Below are 16,329 nucleotides of genomic sequence, written 5' to 3'. Positions count from 1 at the left end.
GACCAGGCTTTAATGACAAAAAGTATCTTGAATTTCCATTTCAAAGAATACATTGAGGAAAGAATCTTACCACACCGACACCAGGAACCACAAGGAAATTGAGCTCTACATTATGATGAAAAAAATCTGACAACCACGGCGCATACGCGCTTCCAGTGGGAGAATATCAAGTATCAAGTAAAGGATTCAAGTTAATGTCTCAAACTCAAAACTGTAGTCTTTCTACAGATGGTAATAAATTGAAAATTGCATTTGTTCAAATGCTAATCACTAAGTAATTATTATTAAACGAAAATCCCAATTAAATGCTGTATTTACGTCGAAGACTTCTGCTACTAGTTTCCATCCAACTGTTCACCCTGTTGTCAATGTTTGCAGTAGCAGAAGTCTTGACTCAGGGTGATCTACATCATTTAATTGAGATTTTCGTTACAATGTAGTCTTTTAGTTGTACATTGGAACATCAGAGAAACCAGCGGTATATTATGTGAGTACAGCAAGATGGGATGTCCGTGAAACACCTGGATGGCGACTTGAGTGACACACTAGCCAGCCGCCAAAACCTGGTGTCCTTGGAGCAATGAACACAATAAAGAATAATGCCCATGTTCGCTCATACACTTCTGGTGTCCCACTGGCGACCCAGATATGTGTCCTAACGTTATAAATTAAAGCAAGCTCTAACGTTAAGGCAAAATAACATTTTAGGAAAGGAAAACTTAAGCACAAATTTGGGTCATTGTGAAGGGTATATGTTTGTCGACTGGTGATGGGCCCACTAATATTCCTAGATATGATCAATGATGTTGGGCTTCTTGTACCAGTGCTGATGTTTGCGGATGACACCACAATAGGCCTATACTCTAGAAGGCGGACAGTTGAACAAGCTGGTTTGCTCAGCGAGTTTTTGATGATGGCAAGCAGTGGTTCGAGAGAAATAGACTCTGCTTAAATGTGGGGAAGACCCAGCAACTATTCTTTGGACTTCGTAGCCTTGCTGACTCTGCTCATGAATCAGTGGAAAAACTCCTGGGATTTGTCATTGACTCCAAATTGACATGGGCAGGCCACATTGATGAAGTTTTCACCAGGCTGGCACGTGTAATCTACTTGCTGCGTAGACTCAGCAGAAAAGATCTGGTGATGGTTTGCCCTTTCCCATTTCCATCTGCTGTGGGGGCATGCGGCGGGCTGCAAGAAAAAAGCACTTTGAGTGATCAACTTAGCAGGGCATCGTGAGCACTGTAGGCTAATTGAACTTATCCTTATGTTCACATGGTACATATTGTCTTGTCTGCTACATGTTTGTTGAGGACACCGAGGGCAGTCATGTGCTGAGGGCTGATCATCATGTGCATGCGTTGGGAGGACTGAAGAAAAAAGTAAATAAGTATGCGACAAGGAGGAGACTGGACATTGACATACCGCGCTACCAAACCAACAAGAGGATGGACTCCTTCCCAATATTTGCACTGTGCCTGTACAATGACCTGCCTGCTAGTGTGAAGAACCTGCAGTGTATTGTTAAAAACAGAGTTAATATCTGGCTAAACAGAAACCCATTCTACTCAATGAGTATTTTGATGCACACAAGAACAATATAGTTTGACATGTAATCTTGCTCTTTTGAAGCCATCCATCTAGTTAACTGGTCATGAATGTAGGAGGAATTAAGGACAACAGCCGTTAAAGGTAGTTCCGTACTTGTGCTATTATCAATGATTGATAAATTAAAACACAAGCATTTGATCCCACACTTGTGGGTAATGGATGAAGGAGAACATATAAGGTATATTACATCTGTTCAGCGCAGCTAGTACTTATAAAATAAGCTTAGAAATTCCTCCTTTACTTTGTTGTGATACTATGTAGTTTTTATAATTGGCGTAAGTGTAGATCCAAATGGGACAAAATTAGCATACACGAGTTCAACACTTGTTGAACTGCTTTTTGTAAATAACACGGTAAATTGAGAGAAGAGTTTGAAAATATTAAAATTACTTAAAAAATAGTGGGATAAAAATAATAGATATCAGGTCAAATGTAAGGTCGTGTAAAATAATATAACCTACCATAAATGGGCACCTTCTGGCAGGTGGTAGAGTAACGTTTGTTCTCTGTTGAGTCTTTTGGATTGCATTCCTTGCAACCAAACCTCGTGTTAACACTCTGCCTATCATTTTGGATATTATTAAACTAAAAATTTGCTATAAAATTATTGGAAGTCTAGCAGAACAAACACAAACCACTCTTGGTCTCAGACAGCACCATATCGCGCATGTGTTAGTAACGGTTTTTTCCCGTTCCATTCAGTCAGTTCTTCGAATGTAACGTTCTTTGTGATGATGGTTACCGAGCACCGTAACTGGAGCCATCATTCCATTTTGATTTGATGATATTATTATCCAATGATGATTTATCATTAAATTCGATATAATATATTATCATTATTTCATGCAATAAAAGGAAGAGTACTTTTCAATAATATAATTAATAGAATATTACGGTTGTTATTCAACTAATGTTGAACTAAGTCAGCATAAATTGTCATCTCAAAGCAAAATCCCAACCCCCTAACCTATCTTTTCACCTCTGAAATATCAAAAACCATAACTCTATCTGCACCATAGCCCTTTCTAGCATATTGTAGTTTTAAAGCAAAAACCTAACCTGTTTATCCTAACCCCCTAACCTATCTTCTCACCTGTGAAATATCAAAAACCATAATTCTAACTGTACCCTAGCCCTTTCTAGCATATTGCAATTTCAAAGCAAAAACCTAGCCTAGCCTCATGAAACATTATTGAATATAACTTGAAAAAACCTAACCCCTAACCCTCTCACATTCAATACTTTGGATTTCAAAGCAGAATCCTAACCCCCTAACCTATTCTTTCACCTTTGAAACAACAAAAAACATAACTCTACCTGGACCCTAGCCCCTTCTAGCATATTTCAATTTCAAAGCAAAAACCTAACCTATCCTTATGAAACATTTTAAAATATAACCTAAAAAAACCCAACCCTCAACCCTATTTTGTCAATTAGTTGAATTTCTACATGATGTGACAACCTTGCAATGCGTGAAAGAGATAGTGCCATCTGCTTTGTTGAATGATACACAAGGATAGCAACACCATTGCAAAACACACATTGCCATTATAACGTGGACCTCACTATATATACTCAAAGAATACTTTTGAATAACTATGTGGTAGCTGTGACCGTTGCTGGCCGTTACTCTGTATCTGAGACAAAGAGAAGCTGCTTCTGTGATTAGTTCTCGTGGCATTAATCACGGTTAAAATTTAACCGGCTGTTGTGCAACCAGCACTCAGCATAATTTTCTTTCTGCAAAAACATGCATGGTTGCATGTAAACTATCTTTGTATGTAGCCTAGTCGATGTAAGTTTGATAATCGATAAAACTTTTATCGAGTTTTCTGTATTATTGTGTGTGTGGTTTTTGTTTCTGGTTCTGGATGAAATGACGACTGACGGATTGACATGTTAAATGTGTGATGTTTGATAACGATTGGTAATTAATATTTTCAGTTTAAAGTAATTTGGAATAAATAATTTTTCTTAGCCTTTCAATTACTTCGTTAAGACTTTAATTCTTTCAACATGTAACGGTTTGAAATTTTTAATCAAATTTCCTACAAACTCAACATTCCTTTGACAATTCAAATTATTTGTGTAAGTAGACTAACCTTACTTTTTGTCAAGTTGTGTTGTTACAAGTAATTATTTTTAGCTTCTTTTAAATATTCAGATCAATATTATCATACTTATTTTTAAGTATATCATTAAGGTTTAGTCAAGTTTTCTTTATATTGTAACAGAATGTCTAATGATTGCGTGTGAGTGGGTCATAACATGAGTAGGTGTTTCAGTTACACTACACCTACTGTACCTTGGATCAAGTAATTGATTTTATCGCTCTATTTCCTTGTTTAACAGTCCTAGAATAGGAGATATTTCTGTAGTTACTGCACAATTATCTTGTCTTGTTTTAGATGATAAGAAATATTCTTTTTAGAATGTAAGTTATAAGTAAAGTTTACTTCAACGTTTTTCTCTCTTATATTCATATGCTGTTGATTATTCATGATTTTCTCACTAATTAATACAATTAAAATAATGAAACTTGTTTACTCATTATATCCTAATCGTATCAACATATTTTTGTGCTGGTGTTGTGCGTTTTCAAGCCCTGAGACTGACGTTTTAATGATTATGTATGTTTTTAGTTACTTATTAGGGGTAGGGGTATTTACTTACTTGATTTCGTTGTTGAAGACTGGGGTTTCTATAAGATAGGCAGTGTCATGAAGAATAGTATGTTGATACTATAGGAGGTAGTACTTCCTCATCGCTCAGCAAAGCGGATTAGAGTTACCTGTCATTCATTTTCTGCTTCACCATGCTTGGCAATTTTCTACCTGGTGAATTTCTCAATTCACTAGGCAACTTGTTGAATATCCAAATGGTTGCTGATTGATAGCTATTGTTAGTGCTGCTTAACCTGCTGTCTATCAAATATGTGAGAGCACAACACATATTGCCTGTAGATGGTAAGAATTTCCATATCCCTGAAAAGTGGTTTATAGTTCCTACTTGCAACAAAAGTTGTATTCTGGAATACTATTTTTCGGAGGAATAACACATCCTTCACTTCTGGTACACACCCCTACATGATTGTCATGTACGTGAGGTGGCCGTGAAGGTGGTATGCCATCCCCAAACTTTCTCTGTCTACCACGTGTCTGAGCTTCATCATGAATATTAATTACCCAGCATAGCCTCCGGCACACTTCAGACACATGGTGATTCCATCTCAGCCAGAAGCCAAGCAGCTTGACTGGTTCAGCTTCTGTCTCCTGCTGTCTCAGTGAGCAAAAGAGGGTGTCAGTTTTATCTCCATTCAGCTTGAGTCTGTTTGATGAGAACCGCTTTTTTGCAACACTCAGTGTCTCTTCAGACCACACATTTGGCTCACCACTTGTTGGGACTCTAGCTGCAAAAAATACTGCTTCCTCGTTTGCTGTTGAGTCATTCATGAGAAGAATGAAAAGTAATGGTCCCCATACAGAACACCGTGTGGATACCTTAACTCTGGGAAGCAATATTCATAGAAGATAAAATGATAGCTGTGTAGGGCCTGTGTCCAACATGAGTAGGTGTTCAGTTACACTACACCTACTGTACCTTGGATCAAGTAATTGATTTTATCGCTCTATTTCCTTGTTTAACAGTCCTAGAATAGGAGATATTTCTGTAGTTACTGCACAATTATCTTGTCTTGTTTTAGATGATAAGAAATATTCTTTTAGAATGTAAGTTATAAGTAAAGTTTACTTCAACGTTTTTCTCTCTTATATTCATATGCTGTTGATTATTCATGATTTTCTCACTAATTAATACAATTAAAATAATGAAACTTGTTTACTCATTATATCCTAATCGTATCAACATATTTTTGTGCTGGTGTTGTGCGTTTTCAAGCCCTGAGACTGACGTTTTAATGATTATGTATGTTTTTAGTTACTTATTAGGGGTAGGGGTATTTACTTACTTGATTTCGTTGTTGAAGACTGGGGTTTCTATAAGATAGGCAGTGTCATGAAGAATAGTATGTTGATACTATAGGAGGTAGTACTTCCTCATCGCTCAGCAAAGCGGATTAGAGTTACCTGTCATTCATTTTCTGCTTCACCATGCTTGGCAATTTTCTACCTGGTGAATTTCTCAATTCACTAGGCAACTTGTTGAATATCCAAATGGTTGCTGATTGATAGCTATTGTTAGTGCTGCTTAACCTACTGCTAACCTGCTGTCTATCAAATATGTGAGAGCACGACTCATATTGCCTGTAGATGGTAAGAATTTCCATATCCCTGAAAAGTGGTTTATAGTTCCTACTTGCAACAAAAGTTGTATTCTGGAATACTATTTTTCGGAGGAACAACACATCCTTCACTTCTGGTACACACCCCTACATGATTGTCATGTACGTGAGGTGGCCGTGAAGGTGGTATGCCATCCCCAAACTTTCTCTGTCTACCACGTGTCTGAGCTTCATCATGAATATTAATTACCCAGCATAGCCTCCGGCACACTTCAGACACATGGTGATTCCATCTCAGCCAGAAGCCAAGCAGCTTGACTGGTTCAGCTTCTGTCTCCTGCTGTCTCAGTGAGCAAAAGAGGGTGTCAGTTTTATCTCCATTCAGCTTGAGTCTGTTTGATGAGAACCGCTTTTTTGCAACACTCAGTGTCTCTTCAGACCACACATTTGGCTCACCACTTGTTGGGACTCTAGCTGCAAAAAATACTGCTTCCTCGTTTGCTGTTGAGTCATTCATGAGAAGAATGAAAAGTAATGGTCCCCATACAGAACACCGTGTGGATACCTTAACTCTGGGAAGCAATATTCATAGAAGATAAAATGATAGCTGTGTAGGGCCTGTGTCCAACGGGAGAAGCAAGTTATTATCTTGAAGGATTTTTAACTAACTGGTAACTTATTGTTTGATCAATAGGTATTTCTAACTGGTATGGGTCTTGTAGAGGATCAATTCTGTAGTGTAGATGAAGATAAATTGTTTAATTACTTTTCTTTGTCATCGTACATCCTTTATGATAGCTATTCTTGACAAAATATCTTGGAATACGTGATTTTTCAAATTTGATGAATGATTCATTAAAATAATAAGATTGAATTTAGTATTCAAGTCTGATGGGCACTAAAACAATTTGAATTTCTTTTCAGAGTTCAGCACATTTTAGACTGTGCTGTCTCTGCACCTGTGCTGTGTCTGTGGCTGGCTGTGCTGTGACCAAACAATGGGCCTTTACAATTAGACTCTCTACAAGATTTATTAATTATAAATAGCCTACCTGTTTACCAATTAAAAATCAATTTAACACCACCCTTCATGCTTGAAAAATAACATTTTCCAACAAATTTTGTTAAATATATCGGAATAACTTGTGTATTTAAATTCAAGTCAACAACTCTCTCCCCAGAATTAAACCCTTCACAAAATTAATTACAGTAGGCCTAGTTCAAAATACCTTGACACAAAAAAATCAATTCTTTCAAACCCGAACAATAAAATGTTTAGCATATTCTGTGGAAATTTTCAAATAATTTCAATGGACTTATTGTCAAATTCTTCACTGAAAAATTGAATTTCCCAACATATTTTTCTAGCCAATCCTTCTGTATCGACAACATTGTTAGGTAAATTACAACTCATCAAATATTACTTTGAGCTCCCCTATCAAAATACATAGGTGGCATTGTGATACCTGGCTACTGACGTCAATGTATCAGACGGTCAATATCTACTTCATTTTTCTTGTCATTGGCAATGCAATATATGAACGTCTTGGGGTACTTCTATGTGACTGACCTAAATTATCATGTTCCATTTTCCATATAAAATAACTTATCAATTTCGAATTTGAGATAAACTTCATATTATGTTACAGACGTTTTAATTAATATTATCATCTAAAAGAGCTACCATGAGCTCTGATACAACAGCTCGTAAAGGCCAGAAAAAGTCATCTGAAGGCCCTGCTCGTCGACCTCACAAGGCCAATGCACAGGTAAGTATAACTTAATCTTCATAAATTTTATTCCAAGCATGTAATAAATCACACTTGATTAAAAAAATCATCTAGAATGTGCATTTTCTGATAAATATATTGTAAATGTAATTTTTTATCTTAGAAGAATATTTTTCTCATCAGAAAACTGAGGAGTTTCAAATATGGATTTATAACTTATTGCTGTTTCGCAGAGCAAATTCTCGATAATCCCATTTCAGGTGTTCAAAAATTAATTTACATTAAATTATGAGGCAGTATCTATATTTAAAGTGTTCAAAGGTGATGAGAAAACAGAATTGCTTATCATATTATGTATACACTATAATATCTGCTTTATTTCTCTAATATTTTGAGCTTTATACACATAGAGGTAATATTTTAAAATGTCTCTTATCTTATCAATTACTGTTGTTTGCAGTCCAAGCCCTCTGCTGCTATATTGGCTGCTAAACATAAAGCAAGAGCTAGGCAAATGGCCAAGAAACAAGAGGACACATTTTTCATCAGAGATGACTATCAAGCTGTAAGTAGGCCTAACGCATTGTTTCTAATTCTTATCAATGTTCTGTGATTACTATAGCTCCCTTCCGGGTTATCTTGAACGAATAAGATTATGTGTAAGATAATATTTTATTTTCTCTTCTTATCATTTCTTAATCGTGAATTTTTTCCGTTTCAACTAGTTGTAAATTCTACGTTACTCGTTTACTTTTCATGAATTCTAATAAATATGTATGATTTATAATTTAATATAGTTTTTTTTAAATAACTTTAAGATTTATTTATTTCGAACTGCGATTCATCTACACACGACTATTCCACTTTTATATCGACGTGTAGTTAATTATTTAGTTGTAAGACACAATATGTTTACTCACAGGAGTGTCAGTAAATAGATGTGAATTCACAGTTCTGTGAGTAGAAAAACTGTTTTTTACATCTAAATAGTTAGTTGCATGTCGATATAGAAGTCGAAAAATCGCGCGTAAATCGTATTTCTGAAGGCTTATTGTTGTATATGTACTATTTGACTTGTATCAATTTTTAATTCACTAGATGTTTAATTAAGGTGAAATGAAAAAGATGTCAGTTCCACATATTTTTATGGCAAGATGACATGATTAGTGTCAGATGACAAAATCTCTTTTATTTCACCTAAATATGTAAAAATTCCACTCAACATATATGTTTCTGAAATTAGATGTTTAATTATTAAACAAAAATCCAAATTATTGCTGTAATGATTATGTTTAAAATGTAAAAATGTCCAAATAATTGTATAATTATTGCTGCTAAAAATTGCTTAAAAATTTGCCAAAATTCTGACATTATCAACACAAGTAGCAGACCTATGTTTGACTGGAATTCAAAAATGTGAATTTAAACTTAGCTGTAAAATAATAAATTCTATTCTATAAAATAAAATAGTTCATAATAGTGAATATATCATCGAACAATAAATATTTTTCAGATGTTTGACGTGAAGGAACAGTTTCGTGGACCAACAGGAGTCGTTTATGATGATCGAATGGTCGAAAATAGATGTCTTTGGGACTCAAACTATCAGGAATGTCCAGGAAGATACACCAAGGTTATGGAGAGGTGAATATCATTTGATTTTTTTATCCTATTCAGCCTATATCCAGTAAGAATAGCTGAATACCAGCCCCAACAACAATATTAAACAGATTAGATTTACCTCAATACAATTTCAATTCGAATGGAATATTTTTTTACTTAATTTGTATTAAGATACAAAAGAAAAATACAGTTATATTAAAATTAGTATTAGGCTAAATTAAATAGAAAATAACATACAATTAGGCCAACATTGAAAAATAATTTTTTGAGAAAAATTAAGTTTGTTTAACCACAAACAACTTGAAGTAAACTTTTCAATTGACATTTGTCAATTTCAATTTGACATTAAGTGTGGCTTGTTCAATAAAATTTGCTTGCCAGGTCAAAAATATTAAATAACTTGAGTACAGAAGTTGATAAAATTATTTATTGAAGGCTTAATCATTCACACTCACATTCACATAATTCCAACGCTATTTAGTTGGACTCAAATGATGGTACTGAAACATAAAATTATAGGCTACTAAAAATCAATAGTTGAGCACATCCTTCAATCCTTCAATATAATTTGGCCGGGCTTTGAAAAGCAAAGGTTCTAATTTGTATTTGTTTTCTCCAATCCTTAAACTTTAAATTTCGGCTTGCAGAATATTGCAGAACTTGGGTCTAATAAGTCTAAAGTTCTTTTGAAAAAGAGCTTAGTTTGCTCTTCAGGACACCTAACAAATCCCAAAGTTACCTGACAAGTTTGCTGGTTATGATCGCTCTCAACAATTAAGGGCTGATCGTAGCTCCCACTCATCCTGTAAAATAAGAGCTGAGACCTCAAAGACATATATCACAGAATAATTGAATTATTGTTCCAAGTAATCGAATTCTCAATGTTTTGTTACTTATTGAAGATACCATATAATTCTTTACACGTCAAGTTTAGAGAAATTCTATTGAAGTTGCTTATAGAAATGTTGAATGGTGCCAGTCAACAAATTTACAAATTTCACATTCCATCTCGTCAAGTATGAAAATTTGATCCTGGAACTATTTTCATAGAATTTTCAATTTTTACAGATGTAGAGAACTAGGTCTCCTGGACAGATGTAAATTGATAGCATCCAGAGAAGCCAGAGAAGAAGAAGTACTGTCTCTGCACAAGCAAGAGCACTTGGACAAACTCAAAGCAACTGATGGGTGCTCTGATATCGATCAACTTGAACTTTTATCCTCGCAATACGATGCTATTTACATCCATCCGGTAAGAACTCGTTTCAACCTCCTCATGTCCACTTGTGTGTCATGTACCTTCTATCCGCATTGTTCAACTATTTGGGTTTTCAATATTACATTGTTATTTTTTCCCACTATGAGATGCTAAACTCTATTTTCACATTGTTCTATTCATGTTTTATGGACATGTATTTGAACCCTTTATATGTGAGTATATCAACTTTCAATTTGTATTTAAATTTGGTTTTTAAAATACAAAATGTTAGTTCCTTATAACTTTGTTATATTCTTGCTTTTGTACAAATACAATTTGTACAAAGTAAGTGACATTTTTCCTTATGAATATCCACTAGTTTGTTTGTACAAACTGAGTGATTTTACCTTAATGCATATCCACTAGTTTGTTCTGTAGTAGAATGATCATTTTTGAGACAGTCGCTTCATTATCATTCTAAATTTTTATTCAAAAATTCCAACTTCAACCTATGCTAGATTTTTCTTTCCTGAGAGATCTCAATTTCTTGAGCGTTATGAGAGTTTTTGTTAATTCGAGTTTATTTCAATTCAAATCTGTTATGGATATGTTCCTTGATACTTATCAATGTTATCATTTACTAAAATTATTGAATTATTTGACCTCTGGATGGATTTGATTACTTTCTTAAAGGTGAACTCAAAATCAACGGTTTTCAGAATTTTTGAGAAATTTTAAAATTCAGTACAAGTTCAGCTGGTGGAGACTGGAAAAAGGTGTGTTGTGAGGGTTATGAAAATGTCTGAACGATTTTCCAGTTATTTTTTGAGTTTCCTATCCGTTTTCTAGTTCTTTTTCTAGATTAAATCACCCAAAAATGTTTTGATTCACATGTTCAGCAAGAAACGTTTTGTTTTATGAGTTATATGTGAGTTTCAGTGTCTCCAACTCACTACTAACATGAATATGATCCTCAATGCTCATTTAATTTTTTTCCCTTATTGGATATTATTTCACTAAGGAATATATTAATAATAATTAATAATTTATTTTAGATGACCTACAGATTATCTCTGTTGAGTGTGGGCAGTACGATTCAACTAGTTGATGAAATTTTGAAAGGAAACGTCCAGAATGGAATGGCAATCATCAGGTAAGATAATAGTTAATTGTTATTTTTAATATGTGAATATTAAAACTGTCTATACATATTCATTAATCATGGAACTTATCTTGTTCACTTCCACTTGAGTGAATAATTGTCATGTGGCCAGATGTAGTCAGCCTATTTGGCTTCCAATCAATTTCAAGGAATCCAGGTTAATGCAATCTACCCACAATCTACTTTTTGTACTGTACTTTTACTGACTAAAACATCACATGACGATCCCCATAGATTGTGTGTGGTGTTGTTAATATGAGATCCTTACTGCAGAAGTTTAAAAATTATTGCATCATAATAGTAGCCTAATCACATAATTATCAAGTAGATAAATAAATATAGTTTTCAATAACTAATCGTGAGTATCGTGGGCTTAACTTTCAGTGTTGATAAGTAAGTTCGATTGATCTATTAATTTTTCCATATCTGATTTGGCTTCAATAAAAGGAAATTTTAATACGTTTGTTTATTTGATGATGACTTTACTACAATAAGAGTTGATTAAAGTTGAAGCTTTTCGAATAGAAACGTTAAGTCTGTCAGCCACAGCTGTCTAAAAACTTTCAAGTCAAATTAGAGCCCCTGAAATCATTCATATCTGACCTCAAAAACTCAGACACCAGATTTGATCCAGTCAGGTTGCACGATTTTATTCAGTTTTTTTTTTTAATTGAATGATGAGACGATTTGGGAATAATATGCATTAGTTTCACAGTTGTGACTGAAATTCTGATAGACGATACCTACTTAATGAATTTCCAAGAAAGAGGTGCACATTAAAAGGATAATTTTCTCGAGAAACGAGTTTAAGAAATCAACAGAAAATAAAATACATTGGTTCAGAATAGGAAATTATTGATCTCAAGTCAACTCTTATAGGCCAAATCGAACTTATTTATTATATGCTAATACTCTACGATATATTATGTTTTCTAAAGACGCGATCTATTTTTCATATGAAAGATATTTGATTTTATTTTTTGTGTAGTTGAGAAGTTGATATTGTGGTAATTATTCATATTGAATGAAAAAGACTAAGAAATTGTCAAAAAACCACTGATTTATTGATAATTAGAAAGACCGGTTTCAGTTATTACACAATTGTCAATCTCTGATAAACTAAAACTAAATACAAGAGTAGCAGAATTTATACTAGTAGGCGAGTACTGCTATTGGTCGAGGGCATGAACGCCTGCCATTGGCCTAGCTAGACAGTCTCCTCCCACTCAACGGTGTGACAAAATGGCGGCTTAAGCAACAGAATCACCATGGTAACAAAATTTTCTTTCAGTACAAAATAAGAACCAAGAAAACAAGTGTGAAAGATAATAAAACAAATAATATGTAAATGGAAAAACTATTGACTAATGTATGCTTACAATTTTATGATAAAACTAAATTCGTAGTGTTGTATTGGTTGAAATGAATCTGGTCATTTAAACTATACTGGGAATTTTCCTTAATTATTCTTGTTATTTCTAAAGCCTCTAGAATATTCAAAGATCTGCCTTTGTTATTAACATGCAGAAACTCAACATTCTCCTTAACTGTGAACTTGTGATTATTTGTTATCAAATGTTCTGCAAAGTTAGATTCCCCATTTTGTTTATTCCAATCTCTGATGTGTTCTTTAATTCTACTTTTGAAACTTCTACCAGTTTGACCCACATAACAAGCATTACAATAATCACATTTAAGTTTGTACACCCCGCTTTTATCCCAAATAAAATTGATATTAATAGCAGTACTCGCCTACTAGTATAAATTCTGCTACTCTTGTATCTAATTTAGTTTATCAGAGATTGACAATGGTGTAATAACTGAAACCGGTCTTTCTAATTATCAATAAATCAGTGTTTTTTGCCAATTTCTTAGTCTTTTTCATTCAATATTGGATTTTATTTTATTGTATCAAATGTAAAATTGATTTTTTATGAAAAAATTTCAAATTGTCAGGCCACCAGGTCATCATGCGATGAAAAGCGAGTATTGCGGCTACTGCTACTTCAACAATGTGGCATTGGCAGCTGAGCATGCACTCAACCATTTGGGCCTCAATCGGATATTGATTGTGGATTGGGATGTTCATCATGGACAAGCAACTCAGCAAATGTTCTACTCAGATCCAAGGTAAACAACATTTTTTTTCTGTTTCAAGATATGCACAACTTTATGCCTTGCATCAGTTCATCATCTGGTGTGGAACGGAGTGAAATAGTTTCGGCCTTTCACTGAAAAAGAGTTTCACGAGAAACGTGCTTTGGCTATTTTGCCAACTACAATATATACTCCAATTTTTTCAGTCTGCTCGAGCTGACTAATCTCATAATTGGCCTCCAATAACATTAAAATATTGCGAGAGTGTATAGAGAGAAAGAGATTGATTGATTGATTGATTATATGCCTTTATTAAGGCGGAATTAGGACTCCTGGTCCTCTCTGCCACACAACCCTTTACAAAAGAAGAAAAATTTACATAAGAACAGAAAAATAGATTACATTATTATGTAATAAGATTACATAAGCTTAATATATAAGTAAATAAAACTATTAATCAAAAGAGAGAGAGAAAGTGATATGATTGGCTAAAGAGAGTTGATTTCGAGGGGCCCGGTCTAGCAGTGAATGCTAGGTATATAAATTCAATAAAATTTCCAAGATTAGTTGATTTCGAGGAGCCCGGTCTAGCAGTGAATGCTGGGTATATAAATTCAATAAAATCCAAGTTTCGGCATCAAACTAAAACTTTCCTTTGTTTTTTTTTGTGAAAAAAATTGTTGCTAGTAAGCAAAGTGTTTAGTCTTATTATTACAGATACATTATTCACATTTACTTTACACAACATGATGTTGTCTATTATATTTCACAACCAATTTATTCTTTCAGCTTGAATGATCAATTATATTAGTTCTTTATCATTCATGGATAACAGGTCTTGTATAATAATGAATACTTCTTTTCAGAGTGTTATACTTTTCAATCCATCGCTATGAGCATGGTACATTCTGGCCTAACCTAAGGGAATCTGATTTCGATTACACTGGTGACGGAGAGGGCAAAGGCTTCAACTTCAACATTCCTTTGAACAAAATCGGAATGGCCAATGCTGATTATCTTGCGATATTTCAACAGGTTCTACTTCCAGTTGCTACTGAGGTAAGCACTTGAAATATTTAGAAAATAGAAAAAATACATGCTATTTTTTGTGAAGTGGTATGGAACTTTTTCGCTAAAAATTATGAGAATCCGAACTTGAAGAACAATTATTTGCATCTATTGATATCGTATCAAAATCCTTATATTGTAAAGGAAAGATGTTCTCTGAGTATCAAACATTATTTTAAATGCTAATAACAAAATTATCCGTTTATTGACAAAGAACATTTCAAATATGATATAATACAACATGAGAATGCCTAAAACCTCTTCAGTCTGAATTTAAAGCTATCAACAGTCACGCTGTTCATATTCAGATATACAGTATTCTTCACTGATCATTTCTTTTCACAAACCAACAATTTCAAATAATTCTGAACGCAAGATTACAAACTGAAAATAATTCCAAAACTTTTGAAAATAGTTACAGTTTAATTTTGCGCCGAAATAAGCTATTACTTCTATTTATACAATACTGCATCAATGCAAAAATTGAAAACTGCAACTTCATGCATGTCTGTTTCGATTTTTTAAGATAATTTTGTAATTGTTTCAGTTTCAACCAGAGCTAATAATAGTTTCAGCTGGCTATGATGCTGCTGTTGGATGTCCAGAGGTATTTATTGAATTTCAATTGAGATAATAATTTATCCATTTATTTATTTATCCATGTCTTACCTAGTATCATATTCAACAATTTTGAATAGACATGCTCTTATTACATTTTTCTTTACAATACAGTATTCATCTATTTTTTCATGATCAATTTTCGAAACTGGATAAACTTTAATTCAAATAATCATTAGATTTATTATCATGGTAGTAGATCGTCACCAACTATTCATGAGTAGCATTTTCTCATTATACAATTTAATCATTGATGGAAGAATGGGAAATATTTCACCTTATCAATTCTTGTTAAATGACTAAAATAAATCTAACAAAAATTCAAAATATGTGCTATCGTCTGAAGTATTCTGCATAAAGCAAAATATTGATTATAGAGGGAATTCTATAATTCTGCAAATAGCTATAGGGAATTCATTGAATGATATTGTACAAAGATTAGTCGCAATATTTTGTACAGTAGCTTCCATAGAATTTTCTATGGCTATTTTCTCTGTAGTCAATATTCTCTGGGAGGAAGTTCCTAGAGGTTTTGATAGCACCTATTTTGATTTTTTTTTTTGTAATTACTGCCAATTTATTTATATTATCCCCGTTACTCTTTCAAAGCATAAGAGTAGTGGTTTTCTTTCTCTTGTTTTATATAACTTCGACTTTTTATACAGTGCATTTCTGTATATAGCTATTTCTAAAATCGTGTGACATATAACAAACGTTCACGGAAGAGAAATGCCGTGTTATTAAAAATGTTCTATTCATAAAATATCATCATAGTACCCTTTTTAGAAAAGTTTTTAATATGAAATTGCAGATTAAAAACAAATTTAATCTCTTATTTCATAATATTAAAAACTTTTCAAAAGATGGGTCCTACTATGATGATATTTTTTAAATAAAAAATAAGTAGACCTGAATACATACATTTAAAAAATATTTTATTCAACTATTTTTTGTTTTGAAATTGTTTTGTAAAATTCAATCG

The 16,329-nt window shown here is 33.5% G+C and overlaps 1 protein-coding gene across 1 annotated transcript in view; it reads left to right on the top strand.

Annotated features, from left to right (window-relative positions):
• Positions 1-3,455: 3,455 nt before the first annotated feature.
• The window catches only part of LOC111046102 (histone deacetylase 6), a 42,121-nt gene continuing 29,247 nt past the window's right edge, over positions 3,456-16,329 (top strand). Inside the window, exons 1-9 of the mRNA XM_039423196.1 lie at positions 3,456-3,699; positions 7,501-7,620; positions 8,042-8,146; positions 9,095-9,225; positions 10,273-10,456; positions 11,458-11,555; positions 13,521-13,694; positions 14,528-14,720; positions 15,277-15,336. Of these exons, the coding sequence (XP_039279130.1) occupies positions 7,537-7,620; positions 8,042-8,146; positions 9,095-9,225; positions 10,273-10,456; positions 11,458-11,555; positions 13,521-13,694; positions 14,528-14,720; positions 15,277-15,336 (1,029 nt within the window). The 5' untranslated portion in view covers positions 3,456-3,699; positions 7,501-7,536. The remainder of the gene's footprint in view (positions 3,700-7,500; positions 7,621-8,041; positions 8,147-9,094; positions 9,226-10,272; positions 10,457-11,457; positions 11,556-13,520; positions 13,695-14,527; positions 14,721-15,276; positions 15,337-16,329) is intronic.

This window comes from Nilaparvata lugens, chromosome 1 (genome assembly GCF_014356525.2).
Source record: "Nilaparvata lugens isolate BPH chromosome 1, ASM1435652v1, whole genome shotgun sequence".
Lineage (NCBI taxonomy): Eukaryota > Metazoa > Arthropoda > Insecta > Hemiptera > Delphacidae > Nilaparvata > Nilaparvata lugens.
The sequence above is the reverse complement of the archived record's forward strand: the minus strand, read 5'-3'. Positions and strand labels throughout refer to the sequence as shown.